The 20187-nt window shown below is 31.0% G+C and overlaps 2 protein-coding genes across 13 annotated transcripts; one reads left to right on the forward strand and one right to left on the reverse strand.

The window, feature by feature from the left end:
• Nucleotides 1-52: 52 nt before the first annotated feature.
• Nucleotides 53-20050, reverse strand: LOC117207256 (E3 ubiquitin-protein ligase Ubr3). 9 transcript variants are annotated; one of them, XM_033447268.1, is made up of 31 exons: nt 19883-20050; nt 19497-19782; nt 19044-19422; nt 17984-18197; nt 17783-17911; nt 17439-17704; nt 17121-17365; nt 16929-17046; nt 16670-16849; nt 16343-16569; nt 16075-16230; nt 7661-7842; nt 7435-7571; nt 7202-7344; nt 6959-7128; nt 6569-6812; nt 6336-6498; nt 6068-6250; nt 5582-5734; nt 5161-5339; nt 4659-5082; nt 4416-4561; nt 4187-4333; nt 3799-4113; nt 3503-3722; nt 3215-3424; nt 2869-3149; nt 2432-2779; nt 2219-2347; nt 1987-2126; nt 1723-1840 (listed from the first exon to the last, which is right to left on the reverse strand). In XM_033447268.1, the coding sequence occupies exons 3-31, from the start codon at nt 19282-19284 to the stop codon at nt 1723-1725; spliced, it is 5808 nt and encodes a 1935-aa protein (XP_033303159.1). In that variant the 5' UTR covers nt 19285-19422; nt 19497-19782; nt 19883-20050. The 9 variants fall into 9 exon arrangements, with proteins under 9 accessions (XP_033303160.1, XP_033303152.1, XP_033303159.1 ...); XM_033447267.1 differs by having other exon boundaries at nt 19769-20050; XM_033447263.1 differs by having other exon boundaries at nt 19602-20050.
• Nucleotides 8523-15453, forward strand: LOC117207257. 4 transcript variants are annotated; one of them, XM_033447274.1, is made up of 9 exons: nt 10122-10288; nt 12686-13215; nt 13375-13516; nt 13748-13888; nt 13951-14168; nt 14244-14464; nt 14551-14789; nt 14863-14992; nt 15075-15453. In XM_033447274.1, the coding sequence occupies exons 2-9, from the start codon at nt 12709-12711 to the stop codon at nt 15409-15411; spliced, it is 1935 nt and encodes a 644-aa protein (XP_033303165.1). In that variant the 5' UTR covers nt 10122-10288; nt 12686-12708; the 3' UTR covers nt 15412-15453. The 4 variants fall into 4 exon arrangements, with proteins under 4 accessions (XP_033303161.1, XP_033303165.1, XP_033303163.1 ...); XM_033447272.1 differs by having other exon boundaries at nt 10123-10288; nt 12584-13215; XM_033447270.1 differs by lacking the exons at nt 10122-10288; nt 12686-13215 and adding an exon at nt 8523-9366.
• Nucleotides 20051-20187: the final 137 nt, after the last annotated feature.

Raw genomic sequence — 20187 nt, forward strand, 5'->3', positions numbered from 1 at the left:
ATACATTGAACAGAGTTGATAATTGCTATTATTATTTATTTTTTAGCACTTCTTAATGTATTATTCGCAAATTTTTAACATTATAAGCGGACATTCGTAAAAATAATTAACTATGTACAGATCATCTTGAGTTAACCAGTAATTCTACTATGTGGCGTCCTATCATTATTACACATTTACAGTGATCTATAATTTGGAAGAAGCAATTTTTTGCCTGTGTAATCATAGTTTCACAAAAATTGAAGTCTCAAACGGAAAACTTTTTTGTCATAAATACTAATTTATTAAAAATCGAAATGTATGCTAACAAAGATTTAAGATCAGTTTTTAGTTAAATGTGTGCATATAAATTGCTTCTTCAAAAACAATAACAACTTAATTGCCACAGTACAATTACTTAGCATTTATGCACCGGTGCGAAAAAAAATCAGCGAGTAGATAAATAGTTCGTTCAATAAAATGAGTTTATAGGTTCATATACACAGCCCATAAATATGCATACAGAAAAATAATGCATCAAATATTGTTTGAATCTCGAGTTCACTGATCGGTGAAGGATTTCCTATAGTTTCTCATGAACTGTTGCGAAAAATTCACATTATTAAATTAGAACAAAAACTATTTTTACAAGAGAAGGTTTTACAATATCGTTTATGGTGTTAATAACAATCTCACTTACTACTACATTGCTGACACAGGATCTTTTAACAATAAAAACACGTGTTAATTTAATATTCCAAACATAATTTGCATGCCGTTCTTGTTACAGTTAATGTATCATTCTAGAAAATTATTTCTTAACATCTCCGCCAATTTAACATGACAATTACCCCTTTACCTTCTAATTAAAAATTCATGCATGATCAATACTTCTACCTTGCTTATATAAATTTAGAATCAGAGTAAAACGTGTTATGAGTTGCAACAAAATTATATAGGGATTTAAATTCGAGCTTGTTATTAAATTTATTCAGAGATAAAGTTCTTATAAAGACTTCAGTCTTTGATTTTGTCATGTTTATAAATTGTAGATCTAATATAATCCTTAGTATTTTTCTTGATTTATTAATGAATTATAAAATATTCTATTTCTGAATAATCCGGATGCAAAGAAAATTTTGAATCAAGATTTTTTTGTAATTAACAGAGTAATTATGATAATAAATTATAGGATATAACGGATTTTCTTTCCATATTTTCCCTACATTAAAAAGAAGCACACAATAAATTCAATCCTCCTTAACAGACAAAATTATGATTTCATTAATAATGATATTTATCTTCAATGATATAATTTATCTAATTCTTAGCGTAACCGAAATTTCGATTAAAAGAATTGAATAGTTCTCGTGTCTTAAGTACAAATGCTACACACTAAAAAGTATTTTTTTTATTAGGACATAATTTATATGTATATACTTAAATAGAATGTACAATGTGTAATTCAAAACATAAATTTCTTCGGATATAATCTTTCATGTATTATGACTATAAACAATAATAATTCAGCTCTCACCTCATTTTTTTCTCGTAATACTTTCATTCAATATTATGTCTACTTACTCATTGCATCATAATAAATATAATTATCCATAAAGTATATTAGAGCAATCTGTTAATTCTTAAAGCGATGTTATTTCTTGGCGAGGCATTGTATGGAAATAAACCTGTTGAAAGTCTTCTACTCATTTTAGAGTAAGTACTTTTCAACACTGTAAAATGTTACAGTATGTCACGATGCCATACCCATGTTTTTTTCGTATGGTCAAACCTATGCGCTAGCCATTGCTGTTCTAACAATTGGTACCTATCTTGATTTAGGTACAGAGGTTTCCCGCGTCTATAAAAAGAAATTAATAAATGCAGTATAATATTGATATATCTCTAGAGAGGTAAAATAATATAACAAAAATTCCAATATAAATGTATTAAGAAATAGATTGCAATTTTTCAATATCTTATCTGATATTAAAGTGAGGCTCTTACTTCAGATCTCTATCTTCTTCCTCAAAATCATCGAGATATAAAGATCCCCATAAACAGACACGTTGACCACGAATTACTACAATATAGGTTGATGTTACCACCAAATATATACCAGTTCCACCTCCACAATCTATCGAATGCTATAAACCAAGGAAGAATTATGTTTATATAACTCATATATTTTTATGCTCATACAAAGGAAAACATATATACATATAGATAAAGTACTTACTTGAACAACCTCGCATACATTCCACTGCTTGCGATTTTGTTTTAAACAAACGATGGCACCACACAATAAACAGATACTAATCTCCTGAGGAATTGAATGACCTTGACGACACTGTCTTCCATGATAATACTAAAAATGAATAATCATTTATAAGGTTTTAATATTCAAGTATAAAATGATATATAAACTATAATTAATTATATATATTCATACTGTGAAAATCTTCTCATATTCCCTTGGAAGGCTCAGTAACTTGGGTACTTGCCACGACACATGCTGTTCCATAATTAAATACCTGCCTACATCGCTTTGATTTACAAAAGCAAGGAATTGATCACACCACATACGGGGCACCGATATACTAGTTTCGCTATCTTGCCAGTTCAGAGCTACAGCAGAGTTAAACATGTTCCAATCCATATTTTCTGTAACTAATTCCAAATAACGAACTAATCTCGCAAACTCAGTTTGTGGTGATCTAATTATAGGTAATGGTTCCTCATATAAATGATAACGGAGCAATGCAGCTACTCGTAAAAATGGTAAACACATAAATTGTATCTGAAATGATATAATTATGTATGTGACAAAGTATCTTAAAAAGAAAACAAGAAAATTATGAATTATGTTAACTAATAATTTATACCTACCTGTTGTTCGATACTGTGCATTTTATCTCGTGCATATGGTGTACACGATGAAGTAGATGGATCATATATATCTGAATGGTAGAGTGGGCTATTATTGAAATATTCAATGATTTTGCAGAATATAGTTTCAGAAGATATAGGACCGCGCTCGATGCATTCTCTTAAAAATGTATCTCCTAAAAATGTATTTCTCTCTGCTTGTGTGAGACGACCGCTTATTTGTATTATAACTTGATAGTACAATAAGTTGTATATTACTTTTACTACACTAGAGAAATACGCTGAAAATAAATAATTAAATTTTATGAAATCACTAAAATATTTACAAATGAAGTTATTTACTTACCTTGATCGGCATGCAAAGGTAACAATAATATAAACTGTATAAGAAGAGCAGTCGGATCTCTGAGAAGTAAGGGGACTTCTCCCTCGTGTAATGTTAATGCGAGTGGAGTTGCAGGCTCTGGAGGCAAACCAGATAATTGTTGCCATGTGTGTTGTACCGGCCAAATCATACATAGACGTGCATTTTTTGCCAGAACATCAAGAAGTGCAACTTGAAAGAAAATGTTATTGATGTAAAATCTACAATCATAGTTATTTTTAACTATCATCAACAATAAAATAAATGTACCAATGCAATCACGTTTTGGCCTTAAAGGTATCGTAGTAGGTGGTGGAATACATAATGATCCACCACGTTGAACAAGTTCAATTTCAAAATTAGTTCGTGCTATAGAAGTTATGAAAACGAACAAACTCTTGTAACTATGTTGTTGTTGACACTTAGAATTTGTGCATCTTGTCATATCCTGTACTGCTTTACGCATTGCTTCAGACAAAAATGTTCGTCTCTATAAAGAATGTATATGTTGTTAATTGCAAAGAACATATAAAGCTGCAAGTAAACAAAATTTTTGAGATACTTACTGTTGATGGGTTTCGTTGTACCTCTTTTAGAAGATTATTTATCTCTGGGAGTAGTGTAGTGAAAGGGACGTAAGGAGATCGGACGATTGTTCCACGCTTCCCCAATTGAGGAGAAAGTGGAAGAAAACAATTAGCTAACTGTCGACAAAGTGGACATAGATATTCGCCACTATCTACAGCAAGAGAAAGCTGCCTTTGTTGGTGACCCAGAGACTTTACATATGGCAATAAACAATCTAAATGTAAATGATGTCCACACGTTTGCACATATACACCACCTTCCCAACCTAGATTAACGGATAACAGCAACGAAATCTGTAAAACACCAATAAGAATGTATACAAATTGTTTTACTGTATTCAATGGATATTATATGTTAAATATTTACAGTATCAAAATGTCGGTCCATTGCATCCATTCTACGGTCAAAATAGGCACCACGTGTATCACACTTTGGTATAAGCGGATCATCATCAGAAGTAGGTAAAAGCAATCTATCTGGTTGCTGTCGTTCATGACCAATCACACTTGTCCCCTAAGAATAGAATTTATATAGAATTAAGTAAGTAGTCAATAAAAATGAAATTATATGAATAAAATTGTACGAATTTAATTACTTGAACTAATACAACAAGACCCATAGGATTATCTTCAGTACTAGGACTACTCTGACTGCAAATAACGCAATCGTATTCTTTTTTGCTAGTTAGTTTAGTCGCATTATCTTTTTGATCCCAATCCATACCCGATACCCCTGCTTCATCTAAACAAAACATTATAATTTTTATTTACATTTTGTTTACATGCAGCACATCAAATTCATTATATCTTATATACATATTTTATCCTTTATATTTTACCTGTTTCCATTGCTTTTTCCATGAATTGCTTTCGTTTATTGGCAAATTCTGCCATTAATTTTTGCTGTCTTTCTTTCGCCCGTCTTCGTCTTTCTTCTCTTTCTCGATCTTCTTTCTCTCGCTGTTTATCTTCGCTTTCCTGCATACTTGGCCATAATTTGTTCCTAGCTTCATTTATAGCATCTTTGCACATAGGATCTAAATTTGTAATTTTGTTCAGTATTTGCGCGATAAAGAACGGACCATCACCAATTCGCGATTCTGTTGGTTCTATGGTTGAACTGCTACTAGCTTCATTATCTGACATTGCAATTTGTTCAGGGTTATAACTATCTGGAATACCTGACAACTGTGAATGCAATTTTAACAATAATGTGATTATACTCTCGTTTACTTTTACAGTTTGTGATTGTAATGATCCACCCTAAACAGAAAAAAATTTATAAAATAATAAATTAATAAATATAACAATTGATTTACTAGAATATACGTAAATCATTACCTGAGCATCTCTTCTTTTGAAATGTTTATATGAACTTGATGTAGATGGAACAATTTCTGTTGTTGTTACTCTAGAATTACTCAGTCTTGAGTACACTGTGGGTGCAGCAACTATTTCATTACCAGCCATAACAGCAGGCCGTTGAGGTGTAGGTGGCAATGCAGGTTGACCACCAATATCTGTATATAGTTAATAGAGATTGAAAAAAGAATACAAGATTATGAAAACATGTTCTAATATAAAACGATATTAATTAGAAGATATTCGTTTTAGTGTTTTTTTCTATATAAAATTAGTGTCTTTTTTATATGATTAACATAGAAGAAAGCAGAGTATATACATATTTTGCGACAGTACAGAATGCATAACATTGATAAGAAGGATATAACTATGGTTAAGGTGATAAGATTAAGTAACATACTGTTTAGTAAAGGAGGTGATTCAATGGCAAGGGCCATGGATTCTTCGGTGGTTGATGGCAAAGCTCTTTGTAGAGGTATTAAATCATCTTCACTATTAGCTTCTGATATAGTAACAATTCCATCTTCAGGTACAAAAGTTATTTGAAATTGGTCTATAAAATAATTAAGAAAAGAATAAGACATCATTGCGATATTATATAATAGATTTAATCAACACCAAAGTATCCATTTTATAGTTAAGAACATACAGTATAATATATGTATAAAATATGATATATATTGTACCCTATACTAACACAGATTAAGAATTTTATGTAGAGGAACATTAAAGGATTGTTTGTTTTTAATATATACATAAAATTTACAAAACTTATAAAAATGGAATTAGTTTATCAATGCACAAATATTTAATTTACAACTTGTTTTTAACTAGTGTGTTTTATATGATTACTTAAAATATATGAAAAAACAGAAACAAAACATACCATTTGGTTGAGGTAAAGCAGGTAAAGAAGCATTCACAGCAATCTGTAACCCAGTGTCATTAGTAATAGTATCTAAAGATGGAAGAGCTAAAACTTCTAAGGAACCCTCATCTGTTGCATCATTTATCATGAGTGAAGTTCCAACCTCAGCCATTTCACCTTGAATTTCCCACTCAAAATCACCTAAAAAAAATGGTAAATGTCGTAAATGTATAAAAAATATGTAGCAAAATGTAACCCATTGTAATTTAATGATAGCTTTACTCACTATCTGAATTACTTGGCTCCGACTCTTGGATCAGGATGACTTGAGGTATCACTGTCCTCAAATTTTCTGATAAATCATCACTTTTGTACCAACCACCTAGATCCATATCTTTTATTATACGAGATGATTCGTCACTACTACTATATTGACACAAAGGATTCATCTGATAAACATGAAAAGAAATAGTATTATTATTTTATAATTCTGTAATTCTGTTATAATTAGTTACTTACAGATTTATCAGGTATTTCTGCAGTAATTACTGCCATTTCTAATAAGTAAATAGTCAGTGCCATTACATGCTCTGATATGTTGTGTCCATACACAGCCTTATATAAAATTATTAAAATCATAGCATGAAAAACTCTTGATCGTAGTACAATTCGTGGATCATCATATGCTGGTGAAACAGGAGCAGGATGCCTAAATGGTGGCCATGGAATTGCACTATTTTTCAATTTTCCTGATTGTTTTACACTGAAATATTTACAAAATATTTAATGAAAAAACTAGACAAAATTATGAAAATTAAAATAAACCAATAATTTTATATATATTAAAAGAACTGTAGTACAACGTTTTTATGTTTTTTTAAATTATTTTTTCAAATGTAGTTTATTTACTATTCAGTAAAGCGATCCATTGCCATCTGGAAATCTCCTTTTTGTGCTGCTCTTAATAAAACATGTAAAGGATCAAATAATTCTTCCCAAACTAGACGTGGTTTTGGACCATACATTCCTTGCTGCATATTTCCACTAGCTTCAAGATTAGGTGCTCTGTACACTGCAACCTGTAAATCATATTTTACAATTTGTACTTATAAAAAAAAAATTGTATTCTATTTAAAGAAATATAAAACATACATCAGATAATACAGATTCGAAATCTCTATTTTGGGTACTACCAGAACGTTCGGGCATTAACTCCATTAATTGACTATGGGTTTTATCTCCCATAGATAATAAAGTAACCATTTCTAGGCGGGACATTTCAGGGTCAGATAAACCTATAACAAGATCGTATTTTTTATATACATATATGTATGTAGATTCCATATGTTATTAGTGAACTTAAGAAAATGGTATGAAGAACTTGCCTAAATTTGTCCGAACATTAACCAATATAGCTAGAAATGTTAAAAAACTTTCTAACATTGGTGTGTCATGTTCTCCATCCATGTATTCATTTTGAGTTCTATACAAACAAAGACTCATCTCTTGTTTTATATGAAACCTAATGGAATAAAATTATTGACAAATATAACTGTAATTTAAAGGGTATGTATAATATAAATATATGTTTAATAAGATACTGAAAATTACTTTTTAACGATTGTTTTTAGAAAAACATCTGGTTGTAGCTTTGTTGCACAAACTTGAAGTAGATAAAGATCTGCATCTACCATCGAGTTACAAAAATTGCACTGTATGTATGTCATAATTTGACCTTTTATTTGGAGACCATTACGCACCCACAATCCATTTAAAATTTCATAAAACGCAACCTAAACAAAAATTCATTGTCTTAATTTTCATTATTTTAATAGCTAACAATATATTACAGCAGCATAAGATATATAATATATAATGTAGCACAACATGAAATAGTATAAAAAGTAAGTTTGAAAGAAAGGTATTTATTGAGAAATTATTTCATTCCATAGCTGAAGATATTATTTTTTAACGTATGCAAGATGCGTAAAAGAGCTAACGGTACTGAAAAGAGTTTCGTTTTCTATAATTTCAGTTACTTTAATAATTGTTAAATATGATACATAACGTTAAATAAATGAAATACAAATTTTTCTAACATTAATGAAATTTTATTTAACATGAAATGTTCAGGTATGCTGTTGAAATAAAAAAGAAGTTCTAAGCATGTAGAAGACATCAAAATGTCTATATGTGATCCATTACTTATAATAAATTTGTACAAAGATTTAAATTTATTTGTCATAATTGTCATGTATATTCATATATATTTATCATTTGCTTTATGCACATGATATTGTTAACATGTAACGTACGAAACATTTGAAATTTAAATATAAAAAAGACGGGTTCCCATAGAATACATGATTCGTAGACTATGGTAAATCCCCCACTTAATCAACCAATCCCGTCACTGGAAAGAATTCCAACTTTCAACTGCTGTGTTGTCAGTTCGTACTGTTCCTAGCGATTCTACGATCAATGAACAAAGAGGGGACATTTATAGCGTCCGAAGAGCTGACTAAGAGCTCTTCCTCGTGTCAGTGTGATTAATTCTTCAGCAATTTTCCGAAAACTTGATTCCATCCTCATAATCAGTATAGCTTTAAAACTTGTGACAATAAAGAAAACAATTCCATAATCAAATGATAAAAGAAGAAAGAAGAACAAGATCGGATCAGTGTTATTTGTGCAAATTAATTTCCTCTTGATTCAGTTGTCATTGAATTAAAAAAATGGCTACAATTAATTTAAAGATTATTTTTATTTGTATCTTATGCGCAGAACGATTTACATATAGTTTTGAATTTGGTTATGTCGATGTAAAAGATTTAATAAAATTTGGACATGAGGTGGTGATAGACATTTTTGAATCATGGGACTTCATACGTCCAAAAGATTCTGAGTATGACAACAATTTGCCATTTATTCACAGAATGGAGAAAGAATTAAAGAATCGTATATCGAAAATATCGCAACAGATTGATACTTTTCAAGAACAGATAGATATGCGTTTGGACAGCATTGTAGCTAAACTTTTAACTGAGATGCCGTTACAAGAAAAGCTTGATCAAAAGTTACGTATGATTGATCAATTCGTTGGGAAAATCAACGATTTATACAATGTCTTCCATTTGTATTCGAAAGCGCCTAACAGATACGAGAGGTACACATTAGAAGATTTCGCGAGAACGTGCGTTTCCTCGAGATCGGATGCTCTCCCTGATCTTTTGAAAAGCATTCATCGGCTTTTTGTTCCTTCTCCCGACGAGATTCTTAGCAGAAGCGTTCTCATATTATTGGCAAACCAAATGCAAGTAAGTTTTTGTAGATTTTTAAACACATTTTCAATAAAGAAAAATGACGCGTAATAGTGGGAACATATGTATTTTAAATGTGTTTTCTAAAAACTTAGAAAAATAAAAATTTCCTTCAACTTCATGAATTTGTAAGATAATTTTTTTAGATTATATGAAATGGAATAAATTTTGAAGTATTTAATATTTTGGCGATTCGAATATCCGTTAATGTACTGTTAGAAATTAGTTAATCGTGACTATCAAGGGGTATTACATACGGGAGAATATCATAGTGATCAAATGACATCCGACAATCTGTACCTATTTAAATTACACACTCGGTACGAACATAGATAACACTGCAATAACTTTGCTATTGTTTATTATCCGAACAATCTTTTATTTCGTGTACTATATATATTTTTATCTTTTTAAAGAAATCGGTAAAAAAAATATAGAATAAACTTAACAAAGTTAATGATATAGGGAAAATAGACAATGATTTGTTTAATTATCTAACAAACTCTTGCGTAAGCTATATTCTCTCCAATTTTGTATTATCAAAAATAATTATCAAAGAATTGTAACGTGATCGTTACAACAAAAACTTAAAAATTTTCTGCCAACTACTCTGCCAACGAGTGCATTTTACAAAAAAAGTTTTATTAAATCAATCATTCAATGTCCAATAAAGAGCAAAAGAACGAAATGCAACATTTCTGTTGGAACAACAATGATGCAGTTTGTACAAATGACTTGAGTACGAAGTATGAAGAGAGAGGGAGAATGAAGAGGAGCATGCGCAGAAATATGTAACACCATTAAGCCTCGAACGATCCCAACTCGAGAGGGGAGGAACACAGAGAGTCGAATGACGGGAACAATAACGTAAAGTTCTTAGTAGAGCCTGTGCATACGAGGAAAAGTGTTTGTTTCGGAGGTATATTTTCGTCGTATAAAAATCACGACTATCAATTACTTTCCAACTATAAAAGACTACTGTTTAGCGAATGTTTGTGCAACGATATATACAGTGAAACATTTCTAAACAACATAGAATTAATAATCCAAGTATTTAAAAAAAAAGGATAATATAAGATTTTTTAATAGTTTACTAGATTTCAATGCTTTTGCTTATTACGGTCGAAACGCTTCAATTAATCATGCTAACCTTTCACGGCCTATATAACTTTCAAACGTTACTTTCCATTCGTTAATAGAATAGAGCCATTGGAAAAAGTAATGTTAAAATTAAATCGAATATTATTTTTGAGTTATCAGTAAATAGTGTGATGCTAGTCAAGTGTAGTATATATTTTACAGAATATAAGAACGTTAGGGGATTTCGTTCTTAGATATTCTGTCCGAATAACAGTACCACCTTAAAGTTTCTCACATCGTTCTGTCGTGTCGTCTTGAATACTTGCACGCAGGATTTGTGCTGTATGTAAATACAAATGCGTCACGTTGAAACAATATTTGTACGTTTTAAAATCGTCACATAATATTTCACATTTGTACATGGTTAAAAAGGTATTTATTGATATATCTGCGAATAAAATATGTATGAAAATAATTTAACCTTCACCTTCGAAATCGATCTGTTTGTAATTCGATAACAATAAATATTAGATATAATTCGTGACTTGTTACGGTAGTTGTCAATGTAGCGTCAACGAATATCATAAGATATCTCTATTTATTTAACTGTGCGGAAGACGCAATCGTAAAAATCCCATCAAAGGTTACTATATATCTGAGGGACAAAGTAAATCTATGCTGTAATGCTTATTTTTGACAAAGGAACTGTATAAACATATAAAGTCTTTAATTATACTAAAATTAATACAAAACATAATATATAGATATATTTACGTATATAAACTACATAATTACTAATTTAAATGTAAAGAATGAACAATTTTTAAAAATATTTAGAATTAGATTTAACACGTATCTGTCAGATCAACTGCGATTTCCGGAGGATTAAAAATAAATAATAAAGAAAGAAATATTACAGAAATGACTAATTTAAATCAACCGATATTAAAAACAATCACGTTTTAAATAGGGATATGCACATGTAATAAGATTACGATAGATACGACAAAACTTTAAGAGAGGCTATTTTTAATACAGTGAAACCGATTTTTATAAATTTTTAATTATTATAAATTTGGTCAAATGATTACCGACTCATTTTTTCCGAACAAACAAGTATCGCTTCTTAAAGATTTCTATATAAGACATCACAACGATATGAGAAACTTATTACCTATATCGAAATGAAAGGGCAGGCGCTCAAAATATCGATCGATTATTGTCGAAATTGTCTGAATCACCGGAAGAGCTAATAGCTACACGTGGATGTGACTCACGTTTATATGAATTAAACGTGACCTACTGGAGATAAAAAAGTATTATCAATCGAGAACGAATCTTCGAGATGTTATATATCTTAGTAATTTTTCCGCAAACAAAACGCGCGATATGATTCTAATCCAATTACTGACGTATCTAATTATCAATGTAATCGGTACATTCGACCCTTACCATTGAGCTTAGCGTTTAGCAATCTATGTGTACATTTCGCATAAACACACAGTATTATGAAATGTTGTTATAACATACGACGTCTTAGTGTCAGAGATTCCAAAGCCGTTACGTATTATGAATAGTGTTTTATTTTGGTATTTTTTTCAAATTGTACGAGGAATCTCGTTCTGCATTATACGATTGATTTATTCCGAGCCGTGAGAAACTTGAATTGTAGTAGACTTTTAAGTAAGGTCAAAGTAATGACAGCTATGTCACACTATTTAATTCCGTATTGTTAAACATGACTCACCATCAATAACATTTTTGATATGAAAAACAACAGGGGACTAGAGGAGGAAGTACGATATTTACATACCAATTCGTAAACGATAATTATAAGAAGTTACGGTACTATAGAATTTTGTCAACTGAATTTTCATTCATGTACAACTTGTTTAAGAAGTGAATACAAATGTATCTTTATTTACTATGGTTACTGTGGATCAGCAATATGACGCACGACACGGAATGAATCACAAAATATACTAATTAACTAATTGATTAACAAGTAAGAGGAGTGTACACCAGACTATTTATGTCTGCAAAATACTCTTGACTGAAATATTTAACTTATTAGACGATTGTGCATTGAAACAATTTCTTTTAGCACGAATTTCAATCTTATATTTCCATACAGGTATTAAATACTCTAATGGATCAAATATAAGTCCTTATGCACCGGTTCATCTATATATATACATATATATATATATATAATTGAAAAATTTAACCCTTCAAGAATCAAATAAATAGACTTACAAAATGAAGATACGAAACATCCATGTATGCTTTCTGTTTTTCTGCATAATATGGGGAACATTGAGTATAAAATACGATACAACATTGATCGACGAAATGCGAAATAAGTTGTTGCAATTGGAGAAAACATTAGAGAGAGATTTGTTTCACTCAAGGCTCCACGAGTTTGAAGATGGTGGAAAGTACCTATGGCTCATAAAAAGTTTCAAGAAATTCGGCGATGAACTAGAACGAAACTTCTCGACCAATGGTTATGAAAATTTAAATGCATTGAGTTCTATTTGGTTATGGGCTCGAACAGAAAACGAACTAAAAAGAATAGATGGTCTGTACCGAGTTTTTCGAACGATGCAAGAGGAGACAGTCGGCAGAAAGATTCCTCTTGATATACCGAAGCTGAGCGATTTCTGGGATATAATTCTACACGATCCGAATGCGTCAATTGTACGCGCCCTCACTCGAATCGGTGACCTGATAGTGCACGAAAAATTGTTCGTTTCGGCTTATCAGGTACAAAAATAAATAAACGAGTTGTAAAGAACTTCCAATTCTGATGATCAACGAAGTAGCGAACGTTCTTCTTTGATAATTAGCAATTCAAAGATTTAAGAATTTATTGTTCAATATGGACAGGTTTTGTATTTTCTTTTTCTATTTGTTTCTCACTAGGAAGCAGCTTCGCAAATTTGTAATGAAAATCAGTCGCTTCAGCAATTGCTCTATAATTTATATACAACGGTAACCCTAACGGAAATCAAGGGTTATGGTATGATCCAATTCTCTTATAAGCTGCTGCGGCTTTATAACCCAGGTATGGTGCAATGACTGTTATCTGTATATTGCATAACTTGTTATTTTCTTCTCCAACTTTTGTAACTATATTTAAAAATTTTATGCTATAGTATACAGTTCACAAGCACGATTTTATCATATTTAAAAAAAATATTCTGATCGCTTATTATTTAAAGAAAAGTATGCTGCATCTAATATAGTATATTATTATTGAAAAATTCGCTTTCTAATTATAATAAACTTGACGTAGGTACTAATTTCACTGAAGAAATGGAAGTGGTGAAGCAACAGTATGAGACGAGAACGATGGAAACTCTGCGGGCTGTTAAAACAGCCATGGCGTTTGCTCCACGACAACTCTGGAGATGTGATGCGAGATCACATAAATTAGGTATATTTTCCTACTTTCGCGTGTAACATGTGTAACAAATATAACTGAAACAATTGTTATAGATGAAACATACACCAAATTAACACAGTTGTTCCAAGGATATATCGTGAACGAAGTGGACTTAAACAAGGACTCGAGTTGCAGAGAAAATTGTGCTTATTACGAATATTCGAAAGTTCATGGATGTTACAAAAATCAATTTTGCTCCCAACAGCGCAAATGTAACGGTCGAATACTAAAATGCGAATATATTGATTCCGATATGTGGATTTGTCCTTCGGTAAATTGAAAATTTTTTCTGCGTTCAGATGTTATATAATAAGAATGTATGTGAAGTGTTTACAAATTATTTCAGATACAGGAAAGTGATCGAAGATACGAATACATAGAATATGAAAATGGTCGACTGTTCGGACAAAAAGATACTTGCAAGAGAGGAACAACCAAAGTAGATAGCTGGTGGCGTTGGTTATTCTGGCACTGTAGCTATTGTTTTTGTTACTGTGATGACAATAATATAAACTCTGATCGATACTTTAGCTTAAGGGAAGTTGTATCTGATGTAGCAAACAATAAGTAAGTGACTGACTATGGCAGGTATTTTAGGAAGACTCTTAAGATGTCACTGCTTTCATAATTAATAATAATATTATTTGTTACAGAGTCGTGACGGGCATCCGATTCAAGAAAGTGAAGCAAATAATACATATGCAGATACAGGAAGGTGAATTGATGCCACATGGATACATTAATAAATCCTCTATATGGTGGAAACCAATAGAAGAGTTCAGTGTATTAGATAACAACGTTAAAAATGGTGTTGACTATCACACATTATCATGGGAAAAAAGGGGGTTAGATTTAGATGATCTAGTCCTTGATGACAATTTGCTTTTGACAGGTACATTTATGTGTAAATTATTTTTCTTTCATATCCCTTTTTAAATATCACGCTTATAATACCTATTTTTCAGGACTCAAGTTCCGAATGATTGGTTCACGATTAAACTTAGAAGCAAGAATGACATCTTTTAATTTCACGACTGGGAAATTAATAAAACCGCTAGAAAGGAGTTTCTGGATCAGTCATGATAGAACCAATAGGTAAAATCTGCACATGTCTTGTACATATTTTTGTATACTTGTAAATGTGTGTTTGCTTATCTAGCATTATAATTATTTGCAGAACTGAAGTGACATTTGAGAATCCTGATATACCAACTCGATTACCTCTTCTAGCACTACCAGACTCGAAACCATTCCAATACCTGAATTTTGCACCAAGCGATCAAAAAAAAGACGTTGCTCAAAACACAATACCATTCATTGATATTCAACCAGTAGAATCAAATCCACCAGTTCCAATTGCAGGTGCCGGAATTTTTCACAAAGGCCGACCAGGATCGGGTGGATTTGTAGCAATGAGATTGATTACGTATGATTTTAGTAAACATTTACAAGTTGATTTATCTCCTTCTGCAGATACAGTTATCGATGCTCCAAATGAAATAAGAGTAGTATGAATGTAATTTATACGCGTATTACTAAGATATAGTTCGTAACTATCTTTTGTGTTTTATTTCTACTTTCATATGTCTTTCATTAATTTACATTTAAGTCTGATAAGTGTGATTTATAAAATTGATTATATATCAGTAATAACTCCCTTTTTTTAGAAACAATTCTCCATTAAACAATTGTTTTTTGTGCCATCTTAGCATGTATAACTCTTTTAAAACAACATATCACAAAAGTTAAATTCCTTTTGTATTTTCTTACACTCCTAATTCCAATAAGACTTTCAATAATGATACTTGCTACTTTATAAGGAATTATATTTTATTGTTTAAATAGGAAATTCATAGATTTTCTTTAATATTATGCTATTGAAATAACTTAATGTAAACCTACTCGTTGCTCAAAGTATTTTTTGATATTATTTTGATTTATTAAATAAAATAACTATCCGAAAAAAACCAACCGATATCCATATATATCATATACACATATCGTCATAATAAAATTCTACTAAAAGTACTCAATGACATTCGAAATAATAATGTCTGCAGAAAATATGATTCTTTATAGATATTTTCAAATATTATTTTAGTTCTATTTAAAATGCTGTACATGCACATCATAACTACATTGAAAGAATATACTAGGAAGTAGAGAAAAGTACTTACCTGAACTCGTAAAGGATGCATCATTAGAAGATGTAACATATCAGTAGGAGGTAATAAATCATTTAGGGTAGCTCCTTGTTGACGCACAGCTTGGCACATAAACACAGCAAAGTACCGATGCAATGGTAGATGAAATGATACTTGTAAACTGTCACTCTGTAACAAAAAGAAGGGCTATAATAGTATCGATACCTTAATTCAACTAATTAATTGCATATTAGGAAAAATAGAAAATATGTTATTACAAAATAAACATTTAATTACTTACCACATTTGGATGAGTGAAATTTATGGCGTCTAACCAATCTTGTAATGCCGTGAGACAAAATGATAGCACCCTACGAGTAAGAGCAGCACTTTCAGGACCACGTAAATGAGAAACTAAAGCCCACATGGGATATGCACTAGCTTCTAACTCAGCACTAAATGCAGCGTAGTACGTATTAGATTCATATTCAACATGTTGATTTAATTCTCGTTGATTCACGTTCATTCCTAGGAATAAGCACAACAAAATATTTTATTAGTATTTCAAAAGTATTTTGTTATGTGTAAAAGTAACTATAATTACAATTGTACAAAAGTTAAATAATACCTTGAAACATAGATAGGAAATCGAACCACATTTCTAAAAGCGTATCATCGCTCATAAATCTAACAGCTATAGGCTTATGTGAAAGAACATTATTTAAATCTGATACAATAGGCCAATAACAGTGTTCCTTCATTACTTGTCGTTCACAGTCTACTACATAATGAAAATTTTTATCTGGATCTAAAAAAATAAGAAATTATATTTAATGTTAATAAACAAATATCGAAAGTTTAATAGAACTTGTACAAATATTACCCACCATGTAAAGTGTTTTGAATCAATATCTTACTCATCATGTACTTTAAAGCTATTACCATAACATGCAATAACTTTAATTGATCTACCATTTTCAATGCTAAACTTTCATTACTGAATAGCTGAAATATAAAGCACAAACACATCAAGCACTTTCTTTATTATAAATATAATGTTATTCTTGGATAATACCTACCTGTACACTGACATGGACCACCTTGTTGCTTAAAGTATCTGGATCTGTTGAACGTTCAAGCATCATTGAAACTCTACTGTAATGTAATACAAATGCACGAGTAAGTGCTTCTTTATATTCTGGATCCGGTAACATATTTAATAGCAAACAAACTAATTTCTGTGGAAATTGATAAGCTACTGTCCAAAACATTAATTCTTCTAAGAAAGTAGTATGCTGTAAATGTTCTTGTAGTGATGCACACTCTAAAACAATATAGTATTTATTGTAAATATATTCTGCTACAACTGTAGATATACATTAAAAGAAAAAATTTACCTTTATATTCATCAGGTGGCTCTGGATTTGGCAAAGACCTTACTGCATTTTGATATATTTCGTTACTATCTTGGCAATAGCTATCATATTCTGGTTCTCCAGTTGATACAGTAGGATCCATAAGACTTCTATACTTTTGTGGATTGGTAAGAGCTGATGTCATAACATGCCTCATTAATGCACCCATTTTATTGAAATCAATGAGCATTGTTAGATATTCATCTGCATCTTGAATTGCAGCTTCATAATTTCGTCGACCCACAGTACTATATTAAATAAAATATTTCCACACATTATACATTTTTTATATTTCTAATAATTAAATAGAAAGATATATGATATACCAATTCTCGCGTAAGTGTTGTATAAGGCGAAGAATTATTCTAGGCATCATTGCTTCTGCCACACACATTAAATTTGACGGAGCAGCTGACTTATCAACAGCGGCCTTTGGACCATGTCTATCACAAAATCTAGGACAACAATTTTATTAGATATCATTCTTTTCTTAAATATCAAGCAATTTTATTTGATAAAATTGTTACCCTGATTCCTTCATAACGGATGAGTCACCACAATCACAAGCACCACCTGCTTGACTTAAAAACATATTGAAATCATGGCCATAGTGATTGCCTTTTTTGAAACATTCTGTACATAAGGACATACATGGTGATATACCACATGTACGACAACGATATGCTACAAAATTAGGTGTCCAAACCAGTCCACATGTTGTAGCATTATCATACATTCTCACTGAAATGTTTATAAATATTTGATTTGGATGGATGAAAATTTAATCCAATATATGTTTTATAAATGTATGTTTCAATATGTATGTTTTTAAACATTATAAAGGTTTTAAACTTGCATAACTACATTACTGAAAAATATAATTTTCTTAATTAGGTTAAAAACTTTCTAGTACTTAATATTGTTCTGAAATTATTATTATTGATTTAGGCAATTTTTGTTTTGACCAAAGTATTTGTTACATTTTATAAACTTTACTCTGTCATGTATTAAGATCATTCATGCACCTATATTTTCATAAATATAGCAATTTATATAAATATATATTTGACTGGTAATCTTGCTGCTGCCAAATACGCAAATTGCACTATACTTATATCACAGACTTCAAAATAATGCTCATAACAAAGCATATTATTTAAAAGTATCAAACAATGATCAGACTATATTGCAGTAGCTATTAAGTTATCTTAGATTAAATTTATCTTAAAGATAAATTCTATATATTGCTTTTTCAATAGTTTAAACATTTAAATTAAATATTATTTATAACAATATATAATATGTATTTATATATACAATATATTTAATAAAGTAACAAATCTTTTAAAAACATGTTTCATGAATATTTGAAGCAACTGTATATAGTATAATCATAACATAGTGCAATATATAAATATGCAAAAATATCAAACACATTGCATAAAATATATCTATATTTGTCAAAAATATGATTAATGTGATAATACTGACAATGATCAATTCATTTAACTTGTGGGCTAGAATATGGTCGGATTTAAAAAGTTTCCGTACTGTGCAGTTTAAGAAAATAAAATACACATGGCGTACCTGTTTTAGCAAACTTCTCCGGAGTATGACCACTAGCTATTAACCATTTACACCAGTTGATAGTTTCTCTATCACCAATATCTTTACTAGGATTTAACAGTTCATCCAATAATTTACTAAGAGATGGTGGACATCCATTGTCATTAGCTAAATTGCTACATTCTGCATGTATATGGGCAGCTGTATAACTTTTACTCCTGTTCCTCAATATTTCAGTGCATAAATTAGACACCGAGAACATCGCGAAATATTGTCCTCGCGCAGCGAGGGTATCATTGATTTTGATACGTGTTGCGGTATCCTCCGAGAATGACGAGTGTACGATGTCACGTCCTGGCTTCGCCAGCTCGCCAAATCCCGCGGGAACACCTCAATGGACCTGTAAATAATGTAAATAGTTATTATTGTAATGGTGCAGATCGTTGTAAAAAGCGTAACCTAGAAATAACAGACTTAACAGCGGAAAAGAAATGAGCAAGTCAAGTCGGGAATCAGGTGATACCGATGTTAAAATTTCAGGAAGCCGACAGGACAGCCGATAGTTGCCTGACGACTTACACCTTTTTGCGTGTTTCTCGTGTGAAAACTTCCGGGAAACCTTTCAAGTAGAGGCGGCCCGCGGACCAGGGAATTCTCAACAACCTCCATATCAGTGAGCATCTCCCGTCAACTTTGTCTTCCTCATCAATTTTGACAACATGACGAAAGCAGCAAGGGACCGTTACCTTATACCACTCTCCTGAACCGTGGATTACTATCGACTTTCAGCTTTCGTGTTTCGACAAGTACTCGGTACTTGCACAATAATCGTCGTTGATACAACACACATTCACACTTACCGAACAGCAAAAGCACTCGATCACCAATCGTTCGATCAATTGACCACAGCTTATATTCTTCTACGGTACATCTTCTTCTTTCTGATCAAGAATTTGTCTATCTTATCGACAGAACAATGACAGAATACCAGATCTTGTTTTTCAATGAATGTATTTCATCAGAACGTTTTCACTACGTTCAAATCTATACACGTAGATAATACTCATTAGCATAGTAATTACCAAACAATATGCATAAAAAATTTATAAGAATTGATATAATTAAACAAAATTAAAAATATCAGTTAAAATATATTTATTTATTC

Source organism: Bombus bifarius, unplaced genomic scaffold (genome assembly GCF_011952205.1).
Source record: "Bombus bifarius isolate JDL3187 unplaced genomic scaffold, Bbif_JDL3187 scf7180000008026, whole genome shotgun sequence".
Lineage (NCBI taxonomy): Eukaryota > Metazoa > Arthropoda > Insecta > Hymenoptera > Apidae > Bombus > Bombus bifarius.

Coding starts and splice junctions, on each gene's coding strand:
- LOC117207256 (XM_033447261.1), bottom strand. CDS start 19,284: ATGTTCTCGGTGTCTAATTTATGCACTGAAATATTGAGGAACAGGAGT. Junction 17,705..17,782: donor CAACACTTACGCGAGAATTG/GTATATCATATA, acceptor TATTTAATATAG/TACTGTGGGTCGACGAAATT. Junction 6,251..6,335: donor GGAGCCAAGTAATTCAGATA/GTGAGTAAAGCT, acceptor CATTTTTTTTAG/GTGATTTTGAGTGGGAAATT.
- LOC117207257 (XM_033447270.1), top strand. CDS start 8,785: ATGGCTACAATTAATTTAAAGATTATTTTTATTTGTATCTTATGCGCA. Junction 14,169..14,243: donor ATATGTGGATTTGTCCTTCG/GTAAATTGAAAA, acceptor AAATTATTTCAG/ATACAGGAAAGTGATCGAAG. Junction 14,465..14,550: donor TCTGATGTAGCAAACAATAA/GTAAGTGACTGA, acceptor TATTTGTTACAG/AGTCGTGACGGGCATCCGAT.